Below are 25,944 nucleotides of genomic sequence, written 5' to 3' on the forward strand. Positions count from 1 at the left end.
TTACGTGTGTGCTGGCCATCAGAGCTGTACATACTCTATCATGGAGCTACATGTGTGTGCTGGCCATCAGAGCTGTACAAACTCTATCATGGAGCTACATGTGTGTGCTGGCAATCAGAGCTGTAGATATTCTATCATGGAGCTACATGTGTGTGCTGACAATCAGAGCTGTACATACTCTGTCATGGAGCTACATGTGTGTGCTGGCCATCAGAGCTGTACATACTCTGTCATGGAGCTACATGTGTGTGCTGGCCATCAGAGCTGTACATACTCTGTCATGGAGCTACATGTGTGTGCTGGCCATCAGAGCTGTACATACTCTGTCATGGAGCTACATGTGTGTGCTGGCCATCAGAGCTGTACATACTCTATCATGGAGCTACATGTGTGTGCTGGCAATCAGAGCTGTAGATATTCTATCATGGAGCCACATGTGTGTGCTGACAATCAGAGCAGTACATACTCTATCATGGAGCTACATGTGTGTGCTGGCCATCAGAGCTGTACATACTCTGTCATGGAGCTACATGTGTGTGCTGGCCATCAGAGCTGTACATACTCTGTCATGGAGTTACATGTGTGTGCTGGCCATCAGAGCTGTACATACTCTGTCATGGAGCTACATGTGTGTGCTGGCCATCAGAGCTGTACATACTCTGTCATGGAGTTACATGTGTGTGCTGGCCATCAGAGCTGTACATACTCTGTCATGGAGCTACATGTGTGTGCTGGCCATCAGAGCTGTACATACTCTATCATGGAGCTACATGTGTGTGCTGGCCATCAGAGCTGTAGGTATTCTATCATGGAGCCACATGTGTGTGCTGACAATCAGAGCAGTACATACTCTATCATGGAGCCACATGTGTGTGCTGACAATCAGAGCAGTACATACTCTATCATGGAGCTACATGTGTGTGCTGGCCATCAGAGCTGTACATACTCTATCATGGAGCTACATGTGTGTGCTGGCCATCAGAGCTGTAGGTATTCTATCATGGAGCCACATGTGTGTGCTGACAATCAGAGCAGTACATACTCTATCATGGAGCCACATGTGTGTGCTGACAATCAGAGCAGTACATACTCTATCATGGAGCTACATGTGTGTGCTGGCCATCAGAGCTGTACATACTCTGTCATGGAGCTACATGTCCAGTCCTTATCTCACTTTTGATTTAGAGTCTCACTAAATCCCCAGGCTGGTTTTGAACCAACTTTACAGTCAAACAGGCCTGGTTTGCTTTTGTCCCCAACCCTCCTCCGCGGCCCCCACCTTCACTGTCTTCTGTCATTCCACACTTACTCAGAGGGAGCTTTTAAAGTCCTATTCAGACCTTTCCGTCTTGAATAGCTTCTCAGGACCTCAAGGCTTGAGTTTAAAGATTCCAGCGTGGCCGCCTGAAGCAGCCTATCGTGGATGACGTGGCCCTGGCCACGGACTCACTGCCTGCCTCTGGGTCCTGGAGCTGCATCTTCCCCTCAGACCTTTGCTACCCACTGGCTCTCTGAGTTGTGCTGTGCACAGTGCTGCTGCACCTCTCCCCATTGTTCCCGTCCAGTGCTAACCAAACTCCGATTGCTTCCTGCTTCTCGCTTTGGCAAGACGTTTTGTTCCCCAGGGTTACAGGAGCTGCACTGTTTGTTCCTGGTACTTGGCACATGGAAGTCGCAGGCTTCTGCATCTGCAGACCCCAGGAAGGCAGGGACTGAGTGTCTGTCTCCATGGCCACTGTGCTGCAGAGTCTGGCACACAACCAGGCCCTCGATAAATTGCACAGAACAACTGAAGGCAGGGCTGGGGGCTGCACGCTTGGCTCTGAATTCAGGCCTCCCAGCACATGAGCCTTGCAGTCTGAGATGAGTGACGTGGCAGTTCTACCTCAGTTGTGACAGAGACTGAGCATGTCACAGAGCTACTGGCACAGTGTCTGAATCACACCTTGTGCTCGGTAAGTGCCAGCCATATCAGAGGAAAAGAGTGTTAGCCCAGACCCCATAGATTAAGAGGCAGTGCTGGTCCCCAGGACTCTGTGTCCAACACACCCATGTGGAGTGGCCCACATACACGAGTCTAGGAACTGTCTTTTATCTCCTCATGGTGGCCAACCACAGGTGCCTCTAGATGCTGCTGCTGAACCTTGTGGTGGCTGAGAGAAGCTGAGGAGAGGAAGGGGTCAGGCCAAGGCTAAGGACATTGTGACAGTAACTCAGCTTCAAATTCCCAGCAGAAATCACAAAATCTGATCTTGCACATCTAAGAATAGCTGCTGGTTTCGGCTGTGAGAGGTGCCAACGTGAAAGCTATAATTATTAGTAAGTAACAAGCAGGAATTAACCACCTACCGCAAAGGCGCTTTTAGCTGCTATCCCAGTGTGGGTACCCAGAAGCTGCCTGGCTTGGAAGGGGTCTGGTTGGGGGCTGAATTCCTGGAGCTATCTGACTTTCCAGTGAACACAGGGGTCGGCTGTGTCTGGGAGAGCAGGGCTCACTCGGCTGCAGTGGGTCTGTGCTGAGGTGTGCCACTGTGCTCTACTCACGCTCTCCTGGCTTCTGTTCTGGAAGACTGTGCCATGTTCACAGTCGTTTAGTGGGGTTCCCCTGCTACAAGGCAGATGAGGGGTGCCCCTTCTCTGTGGGAGACTGAGTACAAATGCCGTAAGATTCCTCGCACTTTCAGGAAAAGATTGAAGGCTGGGAGCTGAGTTCTAAGAGCCATGGGATGCCCAGATGCTGTAAGAACACAGTCCTAGGTGGTACCAAGGGAACAGAAGGACCGGGAAGGTGACTCAGTTGGTGAAGCATTAGTCTTAAAAGCATGAATAACTGAGTTTAACCCTCAGAACTCAAATAAAAAGCCAGACATGAGGGCATGCTGGTAGCTCCCAGCACTAAGGGGCAGAGAAAGGGAGACTCCTGAATTCACTGGCCTAACTCACTTGGTGAGTTCCAGGCTCGTGAGGGACCCTGCCATAAACAGACAAACAAGGTAGGCACTTTGTGTGGAAAGATAGCCAAGGCTGTCTTTAAGCTTCTATGTACACACATACATGTGGAACAATGTACACACACACACACACACACACACACACACACACACACACACACACGAATGTCTTCCACACATAGTGAGTGGCTCATGAGTAAAAAGGAGGTGCTTGACATCTAAGGAGATACGAGGGTAAAAGTCCTGAGCCGTCAATGAAAACACCATCTTTCATGTATCCAATTGGGGTTTTGAAATGCATGGTATTGGCAAGGAAATAAGAATGCAGTCATATGCTGCTTACTGGAATAGAAATCAGTCCAGCTCTGTGGGAGGACACATGACTGCATTTATCCAAATTAAAGAGAATATTCTGTTTGACCCATCAGTCCACTCTGTGGAGTTGATCTTAGAGACAGAACAGTATGTATACTTACTGAAATGCTGTCTGCAATGGCAAAGTCTGAGAAATGATGCAGACGCTAATCCACAGTGTACTGCTGACATCATAATGCTTCCTCCCATGGAATTATACTGTGCAGCTGTAAGGAGTGTAAGTCAGCACCACGTAGGCGGACTTGCAATGATCTCCTAGACACTGGGAGATGTCATGGGGAGAGGGCAGCAGAGACACAGCACAGGATGGGTAGAAACCTCTGGAAGGTGCTAGAACTGCCACCAGGGTTTGCAGCAGGTGACTGAGGCACAGGGACAAGGGAGCCTTGTCACTTTACATCTTTCCCACATGTTCATTTGTGTGCCATCAAAGTACATTGTCTGAAGAATTATTTAAATGAGTTTGTGACACTTGTCTAAACAAACCAAAACCCAAACATGCATAGACCAGGCTGTGTTGGCTGCCAGGCATCCTAGGGGAAGTCTGTGGCCCTGGGTCAGAGGCTTCCAAGAAGAATGAGGAGGTGGTAAGGGGAGGGGCCACACACTACACAGGAAGAAAAGGCTCCCTATATCAAGTGTCCCCTTTCCCTGTGTCCCAGCTGGCTTGTTCTTGAGGTTCATGGGCCAGGTCACAGTTTTCTTGCCATCACCCAAAACCCCAATACAGATGGCCGGGACCTGACACTGTCACAGAGAGACCTTTCTTTCCCAAGAGACTCAAATCCAGGGCCACCTCCACTACAGTCTCCTGTCACAAGGTCCACTACTCTCAGTCAGTTTACTCTCAGAAAAACCAACCAGGTAAGAACATGCTCACCAACACCCAGAAGCACGACAGCCTTGGAAGTCAGGTCCTGACTGAGTTTCTCTGAACCTTGCAGAAGTGTGGGCTCTGTAGTCCTATAAGAGCTGATGCTGGCCACAGAAGGCTGATGCTACCCAGTTTCCATGATTTATTTTGCTTCTCAGAGCAGTCAAGCACAGGCTGCACAGGGTGAACCCCCAGTTCAGTGGGAGCCACCTGTTTTCTTTTAATGTCAGCCCTTCAAGCACTATGCAAGCGTGTAAGTTACTGGCTGGAAAGAGTCAACAGGGCACACATGCTGAGTCTACCTGGCCTTATCCACCCACAGGACACGCTATGTCCACTGCACGTACACATGTAGAGCTGCTCAGAGGCTGGAAGGCAAGATTGGCATCTGGTTTCCATAGTTCCATCCCACAGTTCCAACGCCACACCTAGCACGATCATGTTAACGAGATGATCATTCTGACCTGTGCCTCAGTGATGAAACTGGAAAGTGTCTTTGTCATTGAGTTCTTCACTGTATGCAAAGAAACGCAACAGCCCTGGCCAACCAACAGTGGTGATGGGGGTGGGGTAGATGTCAATACCCTCCTGGCCAGTGACTCTCAACCTTCCTAATGCTGCATGCAACCCTTTAATACAGTTCCTCATGTTGTGGTGACCCCAACCATAAAATTATTTTCACTGCTACTTCATAATTGTAATTTTGCTACTGTTAATGATTGTAATGCAAATATTTTTGGAGAAGAGGTTTGACAAAAGGGTTGCAACCCACAGGAGAGGCTGCTGCACTAGGCTAAGTTTTCCGGCATTCTATAGTGCCCAGCTGTTCTGAAAAGGGGCTGGAGACGGCTCCGTGGGCAAAAGAAGTTCCTATGCAGGCCTGACTGTGTGCTTTTCAAACCCTAGACTTCAAGTCCCACGTGAACGACAGCTCTGCCCTGTGCCAGCCCCATATGTTCAGTCTGGCTTCCCTGGTCTGGACCTTAAACAACACTTAGTCCCTTTGCATTCTCTAGGGTCACTGTCTACACAGGGAACCGAGCAGACGCCTGTGCAGGGTATGGGCTTTTCTGGAGAAAGCTGGGAAGTGGCCTTCCTGCTGGGCCCTGGCTCTCAGAGGCAGCCTGCCTTGACCTCTTTGGAGAGTGGGTGGAGGAGAAGGAACAATTATATACATACATATAAGAATCAGCTCTCTTGTGTATTTAGAAGAATATAATTTGTTAATTTACAGCAGCTGTTATGGGTTAATTAAGGGTGCCAACACTGAAAATGCAGACGGGCTAGTTCTGTGGCTGGCCACACCTTCACACATTCATATCTGCTAAAGGGACACACAAGGGAGGATATCACACAACTAGGCCAGAGAATGAAGGCAGAAATAAATGGATATCTTGTGACAGGCACCCTTCTTAGTGTCAGTTGGGCTCCAAGCATGTCCCTGGTGGTGGTAAGAATGAGAAGGACCACCAGGGTCACAGAGATGAAGTGGTTAAACTTGAGACAGGAATATGCATACATGCTGATAGCCATCACTTTCTTGGGAGCTCTCCATGTGAAATGGAGTTGCTTAAATTTCACATGCTATGCTTAATTCTTAGATTTGCACTGTGGGTAACCATGCACAGACACCCGACTGCTACATGAAACCAGGGCACAGGGGATCATACTTCCGTGACTGTTTCCCTCTCTGCAGGTTACCAGGCATGGCTGTGGCAGGAAGTGGGGACACCAAGCACCCTCCCCTGCCCTGGATAAAGGCATCTGTGACATCAACGCTCCTGTCCCATTGCCCAGGGACTTGGAGACTGAACACTGAGACGTGCCAAGCATTGTGCTCCTTGACCTGGGAGACAGGTCCTTTTGCAACCCCGCCATGTAGATGAATGAACTGAGAGGTAAGGCAGAGCTGGAGTCTACCCAGCTGGGAAACAGTACCGGTGGAATTCACTCTCACCTGCAGAGAGGCAGCATGGGGTGCAACACTGGACCCCTCTCTAGTACCCCTTGACCTGCAAATCCCTCAGTGGTCCCCAGTCTGATTTTCTACTGACTGCCTGGGTCAAGTATAGTCAGTGACTGGGATGAGGAGGTAGAGGATAGACAGCACAAGGTCCCTGTACAGACACAGTATCAGCTTGGTGCTTGGCCACAAAAGCTTTGATTTCTCCCCACAGCTGAGGAGTTCTGGGCTAAACAGTTGAATAGGCACCTGCAGAAGCTAGCGGTCTCAGGATCTGTTGATGGCGGGAAAGAATGGGTAGGGGAAGAGGCCCTTGGGGTCAAGAGTAGGAACGGTACCTGCATGGAGCCAGATCTGTGCCAGCGTCATCCAGGGGTGCAGTGGCCCCTGCTTGGGAGCACTGCTCTGCAGAGACGAGGCCACTTCTGACAGTGCTTGCTCCACTCTTGAGGCTGCTACTGACGTGGCATGGACGGAGCCTGTGGGAGGTTGCAAGACTGTGTGAGGATTAAAGGGGGGACCAGTGACACCCCCCTTCCAAACAAAGACATGGGTACAAACATACACATGCCCCTTCCCCAAGATGTGAGTTATTATTCTTAAAGAAATAGGGGAGCAACCGTGATGGGCTAGAACTTCAGTTTCACCTCTGCCTGGCTGCTCCTTTAATCAACACAAAGGGCACATGCTATGCTAAGCCCTCTCCAAGAGCTCAGTCTGGCATGATGTGAGTGCTGGGGCTGGGAGGGAGAACAGCCTGACACAGCAGGAATTCAAGGTTGGCAAACAGCATCGGGGATGACACAGAGGGATGTTACAAAGCACCCTTGTTGTTAGGGCCTAGACCCAGTCACTGCATGGGGAACAGCAGGGGACGGCCATGCTTGCTCCTAGGGTAGTGTCTGCCATCGATGGCTGGACAGCCCAGCAACTTCCTACTAATCGCTGCATCCTTCCCTTCAAGACATGGTGAGACCATGGATGGAGAATCAAGTTCCATGACCTGAGTTAAGCCTGGAGAAGTAGTACATGCCCTCTTTGTATACAGTTGCCTGTTCTCCAGGTAACATTGGCGTAGACGACGATGCTTGGGCTTTGAACATCTCCTATTTTCTAAAAACCTGCAGTCTTGAAAGGCCACTGGGCACATGTACCAGGAAGGCTAGGTGTGGTGCATGAACCAAAACAGGAGTGGGGGCCTGATGACTGGAGCCCCACTTCTTCCCAACATCCACTCTTAGAGGCATCCAGGGGTGAGAGGAACACTCAGTGACTTCAATTTAGAATTACTTATAGACACTTTTACCTACATTATTTTTATTTGGTTTCGGTTTTTCGAGACAGGGTTCTCTGTGTAGTCCTGGCCATCCTGGAACTCTCTCTGTAGGCCAAGCTGGCCTTGAACTCAAAGACATCTGCTTGCCTTTGCCTCCTGAGTGCTAGGACGAAAGCACGTGACACCACTCCTGGCTACCTCCAATGTTCTTATCTTATCATTTATCAGGAAGTTCAGCATGGTGACAAACATTGATCAACTTATGAAAGTTACGACAGTGACAACATGTAAAGATAAATGTTCACTATGCAAATAAATTATACACTGGGTAATATAAAATTGTAAACGTAAGAAGTGTCTCAGTTGGAATATGCCATTATTTATTTTATTATTATTATTACTATTATTATTATTAATGGGTTACTTATTAATATGCATGGCAAACTGTGTATGGTATTTTATGCCTCTAATCCTAGCATTCAGGAAGTTGGGGCAGGACTTTGAGTTTAAGTCTAGCCTGGACTACACAGTAAGAACTGTCTCAAAAAACCAAAAACAAAACAAAGAGTGGTGTTAGAATAATAACTGTCCACTCATATTGTGGAAATGTTTCAATAAGGTTGAAAGATGAAATCTACGTGCACTCAGATCTTTGATGGGGGATTGATGGATAGAACTGAAAATCTGTAGAAGGAAAGTCATTCTATCTTCCATGGATAAACCATAGGAAGACAGGCCTTGGAGGACCCTAGAGAAGACAGCAGCCACAGGAGGGTCCCTGGGGTTCGTCAGGAAAAGCTGCTGCCCAAGAATAAGGGAGCGGATGGCATGGTGATGCTGCATAGGAGAAACTCAGGAAGCCTGGCTGTGAGTCAACCCTGCTTTGACAAAGCACATCTAGAGTTAATACTTTTCAAAAATAGGAAGGTGGTTCAGCTGTCACAAATAGTTTTACTGTGTGTGTGTGTGTGTGTGTGTGTATGTGTGTGTGTACACGTGCGCATACTTATATGCATGCCGTGCATATGCACATGTGTGAGTGTGCAAAGCCATGGGACAACCTTGGCTGTTACTCCTAGAGCTGTCCACTTGTTTTTTGAGACAATGTCATGCACTGGCTTAGAGGTCTCTGGAAGTTTTCAGACTTTTTGTCTTAGATCCCTTTTGGATTACAAAATCATGAAGACTCCAAAGAGATATATTGGGTCTTGTCTAATGGTATTGCCTCATTGGGAACTAGAATATGCTTAATATGTTCATTTTTGATTATTTAAAATAATGATGCACTACAGTTACAGCAGAACCATGCAACCTTTTGTCCCACAATCTACAGATCCCTTGCTAAAGGGCCCGTGGTTTTGGAGGAGACAGTGTTGCTTTTGGGATTCGCTGTTTTGTCTTTTGCTCAACAAAGGAATGACAAGATCCTACCTGAATTCCTGACCAAATCATTTTTCTTTGTGCAGTATCTATAATATGCAGAATTAATTCATTTTTAGTATAATAATAAATTTCACTCTGAATAAGGTCTGGCACATGATGATGACAGTGGTACTGACTGATTTTAAAGACCATTTTACATTTAGACACCACTTAATTCTGTTTACGTGACAGAACTGAGACTTGAGGGGTCACTTGAGCCATACAGCCAGTTGGTGGTAAAACCAGAATGCAAACACTGGCTGGTTCTAACCCCAATCTCTACATCCAGCCATAAAGGCCACCTCCTGCAGGAAAGCTGCAGCGAGGCTCCTGCTGTCCCTTCAGAGCACGAGGCCTTGGGTCCTTCCACCTGAGCATCACTCTCACCATGCAGTCTACAGGCTGCAAAGTAGATGGATGCCTCTGTCTCCTTTATGTGATTGTGTGGTTCTGAAAGACAGCAAGGTGTCTTCTGCTTAGGCTTTTCAAGGTCATTTCAACAAGGCACTGGGTAGGTGCTTGTAGAATAAACATAAGAGTGGTTGTGAACAGACATCTTTTTATGACGTTCAGATGCAATGGGGCATGTTCAGAGTGGCATGGCCCTCTATTCAAAAGATAGTCTGGGGCTGGGGATTTAGCTCAGTGGTAGAGCGCTTACCTAGGAAGCGCAAGGCCCTGGGTTCAGTCCCCAGCTCCGAAAAAAAAAAAAAAAAAAAAGAACCCAAAAAGATAGTCAGTGGGCTCTGATCTAGTAATGGGGGAAGGCTCTGACCTTCATGACTTCCAAGGGCTTTTTAGCGAATCTGTCACACTGCTGGAAATCTCAGGAACAGAATTAAACACTGATGTCACTTAGTGATGTCATTTAGTGACTCTCTATTTCTCTCTAATACAATTAAACCATTAAATAGAGAGGATGAGGAAGGTGGTCAGGAATCCTTTCCTGTTCTTGGTCAATTCCTTGTTACATGTGTCACAGGGCAGAGAGCCTTGCTATGATGATCCTGGGAGAGATATTAGAGGCAGAGGGTTTTAATAGCAGGTAATGGTGGCCAGAGTACATGACAGTCAGCATCCACTGTTCTTTGCAATGGCAAGTGAGTCTTCCTCTGGGTTAGAGTCTGGAGGCATTGCTAACAGCACGACAGCTATTTTACTGTGGAGTAGAACTGGTGAGGTAAGCAGGAATATATACTGTGGTTCTGACTTATGTGGGCACGGTTGGAAACGCTGCTTCTCCATCTGTCTTTAAGGGACTCTTTTTTTCTCACCAAAGCAAAAGCACACTGTGCCTGACCCAGGGGAAAAGTGGAGACAGTGTCTTGGAAAAGAAATCCACAGGAAGACTAAAAGGACATATTTCCAACTTGAAATCCAAGACTCTGGAAAGATGTTTCCAAATTATCAGGTTCAACAGATGAGCAGGTACCCTGCCCAGGCCGCTCACATCTCTTATTCATCACACGAACTTGAGAAGTGCTTATCGGTGCTGTAACCCAGCCCTGCGCTGCAGCTGCTACTCCATGCCACGGAGATAAAGCATCCCTTCCCTTATGACCCAGCAGGGGAAAGCCGGATCAGCTCGACTGGAGCTGACGGAGGCAGGTGAGACTATGCCCTAAAAGTTGGCCCAAGGTTTGTGAGCTAAGTGTTCAAATGGTCCAAAGGGATGAGACAACCTAGACCAAGGAGCCTGAATTTCCTTGGCTCACAGATTTTGTTAACCTCCTGCTCCGAAGAGAAAAGGCTGCCTGGGACACCTGATAAAAAGGTGGAGTGATGTTTAAAAAACTGTTCTGATTCCCAATCCAGAGTTTCTTCTAGTTCTGCTCGGCTGCCTTGGGGTCCAGAACACCAGGAGCCAGGGTGGGAAGACCTTTCTCTGTGGGTGGAGAACCAAGGCCTCAGATCCCACACACTGCAGATCCAGGCTGCAAAACCCTTCTGAGGTTTCCTATCACAAGGAGAGCTGCTCAGAAATCCTGCCATAAGTAGGCCACTAGCAATAGTCGGCTCCAATTGCTTTTCATCTGGGGCCTTGGGCAAGCTGTTTATATGGAATGAGATGCCTGAGGTTGATTTCATAAAAATTCCACATGACTATATATGAGCTCTACTTATCCACCAGAGTTCATCATTCAAAGGGACCCTAGAGCAACAATTTTGTTAGGTGAAATTAGGAGGCTTAGTTAGATGTGGTCACCCTGTACTTCCACAAATAGGGACCCTGGATAAAGGGCACACGTTCTATTCTGGCTCCCTTTTAAACTGCCTGGTGGGACCAGACAAACGGCTGTGGTTGGAAGACCTCTGCAATCCTTTCACTTCTCCTGTCTTCTCAGCATAGAGTAGATGAAATCTTGTCTACCTGGTGAACTGGTGCTTATCCTAGAGCTAGGAGCAATGGACAGTTGCCATGCTATGTGTGAGAAACATCCTTAACTAAAAGGGAGACAGAAGTAGACACACAGGACACACACTTGGCAGGAGCCTGGCCCTGGAGGACTGACTGGATTGCTTCATGTGATGACCATGGGAGAGTGATGGAACATGTGGCTGCCACACCCCACCCCACACCTCATGCACATTCTCTCTGCCTCCCGCTGCTGCAGCCCATACCTGCCTTCCTCACATCTTTTCTGAGAAGGAACCAAGGCACTCTGCCATCAGGCGTGTAGCAATCACTTGTTAATGGAGCTTGGAGCTCATTTCCCTGTCCCCTAACAATTCAGTGTTTTCTGACTTTATTCAGTGTCTACCACCTAGAAGTTGTGTCCCCAAAACAATCAGAACAAGGAGAGAAAGCAGTAATCCCTGCCTACCCCCAAAGATCCCCAGTTCTTAATAGCAATCTGAATGGCTAAGGATCCTGCCAGCTAGCTTCCTTAAAACATTCTCAAGTTAATAGGACAAGACTGTCTCTTAAGCAAGGCTTAGAAACGCCATCTGTCCAATACTGCAGCCTGCTGGCAGCTGTAACCTTCTTGTGGCCTTACCTGCTTCTGCCATACCAGCCCTGATGAGATCAGCAACAGCTCTCAATGTTTGGAGGAAGAAGAGGTGAGAGAGGCCGCTCTTACTTCAGCCACCAAATCAGGCATATTATCTGTATCTTTACATATCTGTATCTTTACAGGCATATTATCTGTATCTGTATCTGTATCTTCTGATAAAAATCAGAAGTTTTACTTCTGCCCCCATAGCCCCCAAGGGGTTAGACTTGGTCTGTCTGTCTATCCTCCAAGGCCATCCTGCTTGCTGAGGCAGTGGTCTCCACTGTGTTATACATGTTTATCTGTGAGCACCGCTGTCTCCTCTCTCCGTACATGTCCACCACTGACAGCAAGGCCAGGCCACAGCACTTAGCAGAAAACTGCTACCCCCACTAATCCCCACAGCCTGCACTGCCTCCCACTGGCCACCATTAGAACTTCCATTTTACCCTGAGGGAGGGATACACTAAGATGTCCGTGCCCACAGCTCCAAGATGAATGTTTCCCAGACCTTCACAGAGTTTCAATCTATTAACACAGACAAAATGTCTTCTTCTGAGAAGGAGAAGCTCTTGCCAGGGGAAAGCTTTGGGGCAGGAGTCCATGAAGCAAGGAGAGACAGGGCTATGTTGTCTCCAGTGGGCATGCAAGGCTGGAGCAGTGCTGCCAAGGCTGGTGGGCCAAGTGGTCACACACAAGCATGAAGGGAAGTCATTCGTAAGCATGCAGGGAGAAGCCAGCTGTCAGGGTGCTTCTGGGTTGAGACAGTACCTTCTGGAGGACTACAGCGGGCAGATGTTTCCTCGGTGGTTCACCCACCTCACTGCACGTTCACTTTGGAGCTACTAAGTGCCCTCTGCCTAGGGAGGCTGCTCTAAGCCTGGCATGGTTACCCACCATTGTGGTACCCACATCTATACTGACTTGCCAACTGCTTATAATTCCATTCAGCCCTGTTTAAAGAACGGCACCCCAGAACTAATTAAGGAAAATTATATTAAATTAATATTGACTAAACGTCAATAACAAAGAAAGGCTATACTTGAAAAAGTTTGTATTTATCAGGATGTATAATGTATTTTTCATTGTAAATTCAAAAATAGGGGAATGTAAATAAAATAATAAAAATTGAAAAGACTCAGAAACAGTGTTGATCATCACTAATGTTATTAAGGAGGAACGGGGGGTAGACTATGCAATTGACTATTTACTTCCAGATTGTGATATAATGTTTGAGGATGTAAAACCATCACTCGGCATGTCAGAAAGTGCCTCTCTTCTCCATCTGATCTAGACTACGCTGTCTCATTGCTGTCTGTCCTCCTCTCAGGGAATTTACTCTTAAACAGGGTGGCAGCCTTCACCTACATCGGAAGGTGGGAGCCAAAAGCCCCAGTCATCCTTGTTGCTTTTATTACATATTTGGAGAGGGGAACGAAACTTCCTACATCTTTTTCTCCCCACTTGGAACTGCTAGAACCGCCAAGAACAGGGCCTCTGGGCTTTGGGCCTAGGGAGAGGCAGTGTGGAAGGACTTTCTGTGTGAAGAGGCCCTTCCTCAAGAGTCTCCACTTCCAGGGCTACATCTCAGGATGAGTTGTGGCTGGGCCTGACACTCAGGTCAAATCCTGTCAAACTTCACAATGCATAGTCCTTCCCTTACATTTTACAGACAAGGAATCACCTTCTACAGAACTGGCCCTTCTCAGAGACTTGGACCTGATTTATGAAAAATGTTTAAATCTTTGGTATAGGGGTTGGGGATTTAGCTCAGTGGTAGAGCACTTGTAGCAAGCTCAAGGCCCTGGGTTCGGTCCTCAGCTCTGGGGGAAAAAAAAAGTTAAATCTTTGGTATAAATGTATAAATGTTGTAAGCTTCAAATGAAGCAATAGTTAAAGGCTTTAATATAGTCTAGTTTTTGGAAATGTTTTTTTTTTTTTTTAATTTTCTCAGTGTAACTTGGTTTCAAAGGGGCCTGGTGAAAAAAATTTTTTTGTGATGAGCTTTAATGTACTCAAAATGCATATGGCTTACTATCTGTGCATGTGTGTGTGTGTGTGTGTGTGTGTGTGTGTGTATGTGTGTGTGTGTTCATATATACCACATGTTACATGACTTCTGAGGCCGCAGGAAGGCATCTGAGCACCTGGAGCTGCTGTTCCAGGCCATAATGAGCCACTAATGGATGTGGGTGCCGAGTCCTCAGGAAGAGCACTGTGAAGGGCTGGAGCCACCTCTCCACATCCACTCTGGAGGGAGGGCTGGGAGTCACACATCCCTTATGCAGAGGCGGCCTCTGCTCGCCATGCACCCTAACGAAACTGCTCCCCATGCCCTCTTCCTCTGTAGTCCTCAGAGCAGCACTGCTCTGCTGTTGACCCCTGGAGTCTCAGGCAGTGTGCCCAGGTGGCAGAGTGGACAAGGAGGTGGCAGGAGAGATCATAGCATCCCAACATTCCCAACACTCGGAAAGCACAGTACACATTCAACAGTGGCGGAGGCGTGACTCCAGAGACCCTGGGAGGGTTAATAGATTGGAGGACTACTTACTAACTGAAAAGAGGGAAGGAAAACCATGAAAATGTGCTTCTGGAGAGTTGCCTTGGGACAACAAATCAAACCAAAAATTAAAACCAAGGAACAAAACAGTTGAAAACTCAAAAGTAAAACTTTAAAAATGCAAAGAAGGTTCTAGTAACCTTCCAACTGTAAGCCTGGCTGGCTGGAACCAGATTTTATTTTTCCACTAACAATGACTTTGTTTTAAGTAAAGAAAGGCCGATCGGGCATCCCCTTCCACAGTGACATCTCACAGCACAAGGAAACTGACCAGTTAATGCTGTGTGCAATTTCCAAAGCAGGAAATTCCAAAAGGCAGAGAAAAACAATGAAACCAGCAGGTTTTGGATCTCCTCACATATTAACTGTAATCCTACGTCCATTGGTGTGCAGGGCTGGGCCAGTTTTCATTGTTAGGCAAGAGGGCTGAAATCCTTTACAATTAGATCAAGAACCTCTATGACCAGTGGTTTTCCTTCCCAGATGAACAAGTGCATCTATGAGGAAGGAAGATCCTGTGCACAGCTGGTTCCCAGCCAGGCACTCCCTGAGGAAGGGACCATGGCTCATGGCTTCTCTGAGACTAACCACAGAGCACTGGTAGAAGCAGCCACATCAGGCAGGGGGCCCAGTGGGTCCTCATTGCTCCAAGGTTATACTAATTAGGTTACTCTGAAGGCCCCACTGTACGAGCCAGGATTTTAGAAGAAACGCGCGGGGCTCCTGGGGTGACAAAACCTGGCAGGGTGCTGAAGTCGGTGCAAACAGTGGGCAATGGAACACATAACATTATTCTAGAACCACCGGGTCTCCTTTAAGATAATGAACTCAACAAATGCCAATATAAGAGAAAAAAAATTTTTTTCCTTGAAAAAAATTGAAGTTGGCAATTGCCCCTAGGCTCTGTATTAAGAGAAAATGCTGGTCTGAGGTAGATAAAAAGTTAATATAAACAGTTTATAAATATCAACTTTATCTTCCTTTTCATAGAACTGGGCTGCCATAAAAGCAAAGCTTGGACTATGACATATGCAGATGATCGAGGTCAAGGGTCACTGTTGGTGTGACTGTGCCTCTGGTTGACCTTTGATCCTGACCTGTATGGAAGCTTACGTAACAGTACCAGCCACCCTAAAGAGCACACCAGACAGAGTGGTTCCTCCTGGCAGCAGCCTGTTATGGGCTTTTGTTCAGCATGTAACAGCATTTGGAACAAAGATGAGCCCATATAAATCACAGATGCAGATGAAATCTGCCGGCACGGCTGGCAGGAGGCACATTAAATAATGGAGGGAGGAAAGCCAGCACGGCTCTCTCGGTGAGCACCATATTTAGGTCCCTTTCAAGGACTTCACCAACCAGTGTGCTTCAGTTTAATATGGGGATTAAAAAAAAAAAACAAAAAACAACTGCCTGAGTCCTGGTACTTCCTGAAGTAGACTTTCAAAATTTCTGTATTATTTAGAATCAAGATTAGGCAAAGGTGCTATTCAGTGACTCCACACTTTTGTGACAGAAACCCTGCCTTTGCAAGTAAAAACCAGTTTCCAACACATTTCTCAAATGTGCTCTGTAACCTGCTGGCACTGGCTTCGGAGTGGAAGGTTCTGCAGCAGAGCTCTAAGAGCCTCCCATTCAGTGTTGACAGGCAAGTGAATGTCATCTCACGGCTCTCACTGTTACATGAGGTTGGAATTAATTAACTTCCAATTGAAATGCAGACATTTTAGGATTGTTTGCAAAATATTATAGCTTGCTTGTTCTTGTGTGTGTGTGCCTATGCGTGTGTGAGAGGGTTCACATGTGTGTAAGTTCATGTGCGTGTGTTTGTGGGGGGCAGAGATAACCTTAGGTGAGATGTCTATTTTGGTCTTGTTTTCAGGCAGGGTCTCACTAAGTAGCTCTGGTTGACCCAGAACTTGCTACACAGACCAGGCTGGCTTCAAACTCAACAAAGGTTTGCTTGCCTCTGCCTCCCAAGGATTCAAGGCGTGTGCTGCCACACCCTGCCTGCTTACCTTACTTTTTAAGGCAGTCTTCCTGGTTTGGAACTCACCAAATAGGGGGGCCAGCTAGCCAGCCTCAGCAGTCTGCTGTCTGTCCCTCGGCAGTCTGCTGTCTGTCCCTCCAGCACTGGGTTACAGCTGCAGTGCTGTTCCCTGCTTTTAAGGTGGGAACCAAATGTAGGTGTCCTTGCTTGTGTCTCAAGCCCTTTGTCAGCAGAGCCATCTCCTCAGCCCTTACCTCTGTGGTAGGAATCCTCCTTTCATGCCTTTGTGTGTGCTCCAGGGAAGGTTGGAAGGGCCCAGGACCCAGAAGCCTTTGCTCTGGTTCCCAAGTCCAAGTCCTTTACTTCCCAGGGGAGGTTAGAGTGCGGCCGCTGTCTGCGGTCTTAGCTTTCCTGCTGCTCGCAATAGTTTTGGATTTTCAAATAAGCAAGATCCTTCCCTGACACATGGACAGGGTTTCCTAGCCAGCTTATCAGTTGGAAGATTATCAGAAAATAATACAAAAGGCAAATAGAGGGGGTTCTAAGAAGGAAGGAAAAAAACCACATTTACAGAGTGAAGGTTCCCGGTGGGGACCTGGGTCACTTAATGAATGAGCAGCAGGGGGCCACACAAAGATGTCAGGTTTGGGATGAGAATGAAGAGGAGAAGACACAAACAGGTGGAGAGGAGATTCGGTTCTTGAGATAGAAGAGGAGGAGGAGGAGTCTGACACTAAAAAGTGAAAGAGAAAAAAAAGAATGAAAGCAAAAAAAACAAAAAAAAAAACAAAAAAAAAAAAAAAAACCAAAAAACCAAAACCAAACAAACCTTTAGAAGCACAAAGAAAAAACTAGCTTTTAATATACTCACATAAGCTGCAAAAAAAAAAAAAATGAGGTCATGTAATAAGTCACTCCTCTCTTGAATAGGATACAAGTGCTTTTCAAAGAAAACCAATCTGTTTTCCACCGGTTATTTAATTGCTCTGCAACATCATGGAGTAAAAATAACTGTGGTTTACCTGGGCACAGATTCAGCAGTTTGCGCCCCTGAAAATAACCCATCTCTAACCTGCAGCAGACACACTTCTCTTCTTAGCCCACAGATTTGTTTTTTCTAAGAAGCACGTATACAACTTCACTTGAAAACTCAAGTTTCCCAAGGTGCGGTGGGCCGAGCACAATGGCATGTCCCATGGTCCCAGTGTGGTGGTGATGGAACTGATGGAACGTTAAACTGTTTGGGTGGTCTCCTGCTATGTGCACTGGCTGGCCCTTTGGAAAGAAAGCTTCGGCCTCAGGCCTGACAGCTGCAGGGGATGAGGTGAAGAAAAGACCACCACAGCTGCAACCGGAAACCTCCCCAAAGTGCATCAGACTGTCAGTGAAACACTGTTTTGCTTTGGATTGGTGTCTGGTGATACTCAGCAATGATTAAAGATGAGCCCCCTTACCCCACAGCCTGTTTTGAAGGCAAAAGAAAGGAAAATGATCCCCTCTCCCTCCCTTTATTTCAGGAACTACTGACTTATTCCAAAAGAAAGATAATGACTCATAGCTTCAAAACTGTCACTCACTGATTCCTGCTTCTCACTGGCTGGAACCTACTAGGGGGAGAAGTGAGGCCAGGGGACAACAGAAGCAATGTCATATTCTGTAATGGGGCCTTCGTAGTACCTGTCTGCTTAATAAAACTTAATCAGGGTTTATGCTTTATACTTTTAAAAATTCTTACCATATATATTACATATATACACGAACACATAACTTAGTGATGTAGAATTCATTATATTAGAATCTCTATTCTGATACATTTAAATTCTAGAGAAAAACCAAATGTACACCAAGATGACCTACAGCTTCTCAAGAGCCTGTGTGCAGTGGGGGCTTTTGGCCCTGGGCCCCAGAGTGGCAGGACCAAGGCAATGGAAAGTTGCTATGGCTTTATCTGAGACCTTGTTCTGATGTCAGCACTGTGTGATTTTCCTGTGTCAGATGCCCTGGGGTTTAGGAAAATCAGCATCCAGCATGGCTCTTGGTGAAAACATACTGCCACCTGTCAGCTCGGTTCTCCCTGACAGAACCTGAGCCTAGAGCCACTCCTGCTACACCACGGCTGGGTTGAGCTTCCTTTTCTCTTCTGCTCTGCAGCCCGGTCTTTACTAAATGAGCAAGGCTGCAGTGGCTGTGCAAAATTAGCCGACCGCTGCCAGCATCGCATGAGCCAAAAGCTGCAGCAAGGGAAGAGCAATGCCTGAGGTAGTGTGGCTGAGTGAGAATCCCCCGTGGAAAGCACGGGTCTGGGAGCTCCTCAGTTCTGAGACAGAATGAGGGCACTGTCGAGGGATGTGTGGGAAGCGACGATCAGGACTGTAGAGTGCACAGCGGTGCCTGCTCCTGGTAGGGGTGTGCTCATTCCGAAGGGTAGACAGAAAGCTGCTGAAGACACAGCATTCGGGAAGAAGGGGGTACTGACAGAGGCAAGTCATGGAGCCCCCGTTTCTCCACCATACATCATTACTGTGACTGAATGGGAAGTTGTGCTTTCTCTTGAATTCAAAATGAGAGGAACGGATCAAATCCATGGGCAGCTGAGGTAGATGGACTCCAAAGGTGTGAGTCTACGGTAACTGTGCCCCCAGATACCTCACAAGGAACCAAAGAAAATTGGCTTTTATTAATCAATAAGGAGGCATTGTTTCCACTTCTAGGTAAAGCATCCTATGTCTTCTGACTTTCACTGTCATTTCAGAGTGTTTTATGCTCAATGAGATTTCCCTTGAGCAGGCCTCCTAGCTCCCTGATCCCTGGTCTATTATAAAGGATGCTGTGTAAATAGCCCTGATTCACACAGCAGGTAAGAAAAGGGGTCTTGTGGGCTCACTTACACTGTGAAATGGCCAATCTGTGGCTGACGTCTGGGAGGGGTGGGCTCCACTGCTGTTTGGTTGGGACAATAAGAGTCAGAAGCCCAAACTGCAGATACTTGGATTTCCTTGGAATAAGGGATCAGCCACACGAGAGGCAGGATGGAGAGGGGAGCAGAACAGTGGGTGGTCATTGTAACCAGAGCCACGTAGTCCACCTGGACAACATGGCACCTGAGGTCTACCCTGCAGAGGGCATCCCTGACAGCCGCAGGGCAGCAAGAAAAGGGTCTCACTCCTTTCCTGCAGCTCTCCCTTAATGATAAACAGCATTCGTTCATGTCTGGGGACCTCACGAGAGAAATAAGATCCACGCCAGCCGAAATGGAAGAGGTTGAGATTGACCATGCTGTTCTCGTGGGACACTGAGGAAGAGGCCAGGGGCTGATGTCCCTCAGCGGCCACAGCAGCTCTTTGGAATCAGCTGGAATTTGAGCAAAAGTCCCAGCCTCACCTCATTTTGTCTAGAGCTCCCACAGCCTGACCTTTCCTTTCTACGAGGGCCTGAAAAGCCTGGTGGGAGGACAAAGCAGGGCTAGGCCTTGGCATTGTGTCCACCCACAAATGCTGAGCAACCTGGGGTGAGCTACTCCCAGAGCTGCCGGTGAGCAGTACCTGCTGGCCTGGTTAAACTCTCCAGCCACAGCTTGTGTCCTTTCTTGTAACCAGCAGTCACCGGAACGGGAGGGCCCGGGGGCTTTGGGTGGAACATCCTAGGCTGATTTTGAATCTGGCGAAAGGGAGCTTTGGCAGGAATGAGTCAGGAGAAGCTATGAGACGCACTCCTACCAGCCCTCTGGGTAGAGTTTCCAGAGGATAGGTCCAGGGTTGGGGTTGTGTCACGAGGACAGGGAAGTGACCCTGAGGCTGCTCTAAAGTCAGCTCATAAAGGAGGAAGTGAACCACACAAGACTAAGGCTTCCAGCGTCCCTTGTCAGGGGTTGGGGGAAAGTGGCAGAGCGGGTTCTAATGGAGTCCTAGAACTACCTCTAAGCTGGAAGCTGAGTGAATTTCATTATGTCTTGTGGGTCTGTGGGGTCCCCAGATTGTCTGTGATGACCCAGCATTACTGCTGAACTGTTTGTTTGCAGCTGTGAAGATTAGGGGAGGTGAGCTTGCTTCCCTGCATCCACGGAGCTGTGGCCACGTGAACACGAGCACCCCACCCCCGAGGTCTTTCCCAGCCGAGTAGAAATGCTTGCTCAGCGGCAGTAAAGTGCCATGGGCCACCACACGAGGACAGTAGAACTAGCAGTTCAGAAGCCCCTGTCACCCAACAGGTTCTCCTACTGGAAGCATGTGTGTTTATGTATGCAACTGATTAGAACTCAGAATGGCTGATTTCAACAAGGGCAGAAGCCTATGGGAGGCTGAGAAGAGAGGAAACCTGTCACACACAGAAGCCACCAAACTGTAGGGAAAATAGATTTAAGGGTCTATCTGGGCTCAGGATAGCACTTTCCTCACTGTGAGCCAACACTGAAAAACGAGACTGAAGGGGTGCATCTCAGTTAACCCCTCTCACCCTCCACCCTTCTCCTGGGGTCTGTCAATCTCAAATACCAACCCAGCACCTGATCCCACCTTCTGCTCCCCACCCCTCTGGCCTTTGATTCTCACCTGTCTCAGGATCGCTGAAGTCTGGCAAAGTGATTGTGTTAAGCTGTCGTCTGTCAGCGATGGTTCTATCTAAGAGGCTGCTCCCACGTCCAGAGTCACTGCAAAACACATTGTAAATGTCAGTCACTTGAAAGACAAGGTGAGGCCGGCACAGAGTGCAGAAGCCCAGGGATATCTGTGTGTGTCTGGACATTCTCATCGGTCCACGCCTGAATGTCCTGTGCCCAGGGCTTCAGGGATGTATATCCAAACACAGCTTCCAGGGTGCCCACAGATCCTTGCTGCTTTTACTCTTTTGTCATTATGAGAGGCAACAGCAGACCGGGCTGGTGGGACGGGTACCACGGGTACCGCACTTGCTGCCTATGCCTCACATGTGACTTTGATCCCCACAACCAATGGTGGAAGGAGAGAAGCAACTCCTGAAAATTGACTCTGACCAGCACGGGTGGGCTGAGGTGTGTCTGTACCTGCACACACTTGCAATCTTGTACTGCACACAGGAAGGGAGGGAGAGAGGGAGGGAGGGAGGGAGGGAGGGAGGAAGGGAGGAAGGAAGGGAGGGAGGAGAAGGGAATTCTTCTAGTCAGTTTCTTTGTCCTCTCAACAAGGAGAGAATGGTTGGCTTTCAGTGCCTTGAAGCTTTGGAAGGAATTTACCCAGCCCCAAATGCACTACCTTCTAAGATGTCTTTACCAACCACAGCAGGGCTATGGACTCTGTGGCAGGAGGAGAATTACCCAGAACGTTCCCAGAACTGAACAGTGCAAAGGCTTCATCCAGAGCAAGTATACTAGAGCGCCCAGGACAATCACTTCTCAAATCTTCTACAGCTCTCAGGGCAGCTGAGGGATTTGAGGTTTCCGGAGTGATCAGTCATGAACTTGGGTGTGTCCCCAGATGAATCTGAAGTCCCTTACATAGATAACATTCCCGCTTACTACATGAGGAAAGGACAGTGTGGAGCCCTTCAGTGAAAGTCACAGGGGAGCTAGGGCTGTAGCCCTCCGGCTCTCCCGGCTTCAAAGGCTGGCTACAGGGAACTTGGTGGAAACACTGCAGGTTGTGGTGCCTGCCTCCAGACAGCTACCCCACCAGCTTCCTGCACTGCCCATCCTTCTGACTACCTTTTCTCCAGACGCCTTGGTCTACAAGGCGTCACTAATTGTCACTGGCACGTGGATGCAGTGGGGAACACTGTGGGCTGAACAGGGGTGAAGCAGTTAGAGGACTTAGACCATACAGATCCCAAATCTATGAAATAGGTAGAAATTATTATCATTATTCCTATTGTGGTAATGTCTGGGGGTCTAGGGTTTTTTTCTAATACATTTGAAACTACAATTTCAAGGAACACAGTTTCCTTCCTGTGTGCAGCTGCTGCTGTTTGTAAGTGGCAAACAAGATTCCTTATGAACCTTAACCCAGTGTACAGGCTACAATTTCCGTGTCCAGATAGAGAAACACAGGAAGCTGAGGAAAGCCCGCTCACTGCAGACTGTCAGCCTGCATTTACCGTATCATCCATACCGACTGGCTGGAAGCGGCACTGTTAATTATCTCCACACTGAGAAACAAAAAAAAAAAAATCTCCCTCAGTAGAAACAAGGCAAAAATCCTGAGCAAATAATCATACAACACGCACTGAATGTTTCTAATACTGCTCTGTCCCTGTAGTGTTCTTAATGTAAACAACCACAAAGGGTTAGTGATCTGAACACTGCAACGGCTCCCCATCCAGGCGGCTTTCGGAGCTTTGTCTCCATTCTGGAGACTCCAAAGGGAAGACCTGCCTGTGCGCTCCTGGACCACACTGGAGTGTGGTCAGCTGCAGTGTTGCAGGATTCCACCTTGCCGAGTTTCAGAGCATGAGCTTGGCTGCCACGTGTGATGTTTGAAAGGACCCATAAGCTGGGGTCCTGGAGCCTGGACGGGGATCTGGGCTCTTACTTAGTGTCTACCAGTCATGAGTTACTTTGAGAAAGAATTGTACCTGGGTGACTTTTCTGGCCAGATGACAGAAGGAAAGATTATCCTCCTACACAGAACGGGGTAACAATTGAAAGAGTGTACAGATAGAGCATTCAAGTTAAGACCTCCAGGCACATGCTAAGGGTCAGAAACACAGTTCCCTTTAAACACTTGTCTTGATCACTATGCTTGGTGAGTTCCCAGAGACAGCTTACCTCTGGCTTTCAGGTGCAACTGTGGGAGATGTGGGAATCTAAGGGCTTCCCCTTTCAAATATTAGAAATCAATTGCAACCATAATCGATAATAATAATAATAATAATAATAATAATAATAATAATGACCCAAGACCCATCTCCTTCCATTAGCAGAGCAACTACATATGGGTCTATCCTGTTTGCCTTCCATCGCTTCTTTAAAAACAGCATACAAGCAACCATGTATCATTTTTTTTTTTTTTTGGTTCTTTTTTTCCGGAGCTGGGGACCCAACCCAGGGCCTTGTGCTTCCTAGGTAAGCGCTCTACCACTGAGCTAAATCCCCAGCCCCGCAACCATGTATCATTCAAAGATGATTGGGATACTTTTCTTCCATATGGGATATTTTCTTTCTATATTCATCCCTCTCTCCGACTTAGATGTCACTTCCCTCCCTCTACTTGGTCACCTCTCATGAACTATTTACTGCTGCACCTCTTCTCTTCTCAGCCTGGCCCTCAGGCTGTCAGAAAATCTCCCAAGGGAGATGGCAGGAAGGATAGGAAACCGTCAGTGGGGCTAAGAGGTAACTTCAGGAGAGGAAATCAGGAAGCTGGAAATGTCTACATACATATGTGTGCACCTCCAGGAATCACCACTCCCTGTTACAACTGAGAATTCAGAGTGTACGTAGTAAACGCTGGTTACAACTGTAGTTTCTCTTAGAGACTCTTCCTGCCTTCCACAGCTGCAGAGGCTAAGCAAAAGAGACAAGGTAGTGGTGGTGATGGACCAGGAGTCAAAATGCTGGAGTTCCTATTACGGACTTGCCTCTTTCCAGCTCCTAGGATATTGTGTGACTCATGAGTGTACTTCATCTAAGAGAGGGCTGCAGACAGAAACCTCTACAGAGGCTGAAAGGAGAGGTGTGGGTCGGTTTGGCTATGCTTCCTTCCTCCCTATGGGATGCTAATGTATATTTGTGCCACTATGGCTGGGAGTTGTTATCTGCTTTTTGATTTGGATTTCATAGGGGGTACCAGTTAAGAGATGTCCTTGACTTCCAGAACAGACTTTGAACCTTGGACTTTTAAACAGCGTTGAGACTGTGATAGACTATGGGACTTTTGAAGCTGGACTTTATGCATTTTTTATTTTTTGCATTAAGATATGGTTACAAGCCTGTGGGGGTCAGGGAGTAGAATATGTGGTAGTTTAAATAAGATTGGCTTTCAGAGGCTCACACTTGGTCATTACAGAATGGCACTACTTGAGAGGGATCAAGAGGTGTGGTCTTGTTGGAGTAGGCATGCCCTTAATGGAAGAAGTGTTCCACAGGAGCTGGGCTTTGAGGTTTCAAAAGCCCAAACCAGGTGCTGAGGTCTCTCTTCCTGCTACCTGTAGATCTGGATGCAGAACTCTCTGCTAGCACCATGTCTACCTGCATGCTGCCATGCTCCCTGCTGGGATAACTCTTAAACTGTAAGCCAGCCCCAATTAAATGAGTTCTTTTATAAGAATTGCTGTGGTCACGGTGGCTCTTCGCAGCAGTAGAACCCTGACTAAGACAGAAGCCCTACTTGTGTCTAGCCTCTGAGGTCTGGGTCCTAATCACACAGCTCTCATTGTGTCTGAACCTCACATTCTACAGCAGTAAGAACAGTGGGATCCAACATGGCACCACTTGCCCATTCATTCAGCTCTTCTGAAGGCAGAAGGAGAACACGTTCTATAAAGTAAAAAAGGCCCTACCCAAATGCTGGCGATCATTAGGAACCTAAAGTAAAGAAAACATGTGATGGCATGTGTCAGCATCACATGCTGTTTGTTATTAAGTGATTGACATAGGGGGTGAGGAAGAAAACAAGTTTCTTCCAATCATGAGGATGTCAGTTTAAGGCTAACGATAGAGAAGGTTCAGTGGCCGTGATCAGAGGTGGGAAAGAAGTGACTGACAATTTAAAAAGAAGAAAAGAAACTGGCTGTCATCAACAGAAGCAGGATGCTGTCATGGAGAGCTTTGGTGTCAGACAGCCTCCTGTTTGATGGTAACTCCACTCATATCAGAGTTGGACAACTTGGGTATGTTACATAGTCTCCTTTAGCTTCAACTTTACTTCCTCCAGAGTAGGAGTAACAGCAGTTATCTTGCAAAGCTGATACAGGGACTGAAGGCAATACCCGATGGCCCAGTTTGGTGCTGGCACAGGGAGATTCTCAGGAAAGTAATCACTGCCATTCCTGGCTGAAATGCTGTGATTTGGAATGCTAGGAGCGCATGGGGACCTCTCTGGTGAGAGTCTGGTCAGATTCATGCTGTTCTCAGTGGCCAGGTCATTACGGAAGAAGAACTGAGGGGTTTTATTCTTTACCAAGGGAGAGAAGACAGAACAAGTCAGATCCCTATCCTAAAAGCAGGGAAGAACTCAGACCCAGGATAAGGGACTCTGAAACAGCAGCACTTCCCCAAATGTACACTGGAGAGAACGTCCACCCACTGCTCTGAGCAGAGACTATGTCCTCTGAGCGCGGTGGAGCCGACCCTATTGGTACAAGTTGTCCAAGGCACAGCTCAGCAGCCCTCGTCTACTGTGATTTCCCTCAAGCAAAAGCGAAGATGGGAAGAGCTGCTGAGAACATAGCCAGCGGCTGCTCTCAAGTTGGCCACCTCAGTCCGGCCAGTGTCTTCTTCCACTTCCATTCAGTGCCCTGAGGGCCTGTGCCGAGCCTCTGGATGATGTGCAAGGCTCGGGGAAGAGGGAACCCAGATGAAGCAAAGGGGCCACAACTAAGCACACGGAGGCAAGGACAGTAGAGTCAGGC

The 25,944-nt window shown here is 47.6% G+C and overlaps 1 protein-coding gene across 10 annotated transcripts in view; it reads right to left on the minus strand.

The window, feature by feature from the left end:
- Ttc7b (tetratricopeptide repeat domain 7B) overlaps nt 1-25,944 on the minus strand; it is a 212,798-nt gene that overhangs the window by 27,009 nt on the left and 159,845 nt on the right. For 4 of the 10 annotated variants that reach the window (NM_001108719.3, XM_087553883.1, XM_087553879.1 and 1 more), the window contains 2 exon segments: nt 6,502-6,642; nt 20,955-21,052. In NM_001108719.3, the coding sequence (NP_001102189.2) occupies nt 6,502-6,642; nt 20,955-21,052 (239 nt within the window). 10 annotated transcript variants of the gene reach the window in all.

This window comes from Rattus norvegicus, chromosome 6 (assembly GCF_021556685.1).
Source record: "Rattus norvegicus strain SHRSP/BbbUtx chromosome 6, alternate assembly SHRSP_T2T, whole genome shotgun sequence".
Lineage (NCBI taxonomy): Eukaryota > Metazoa > Chordata > Mammalia > Rodentia > Muridae > Rattus > Rattus norvegicus.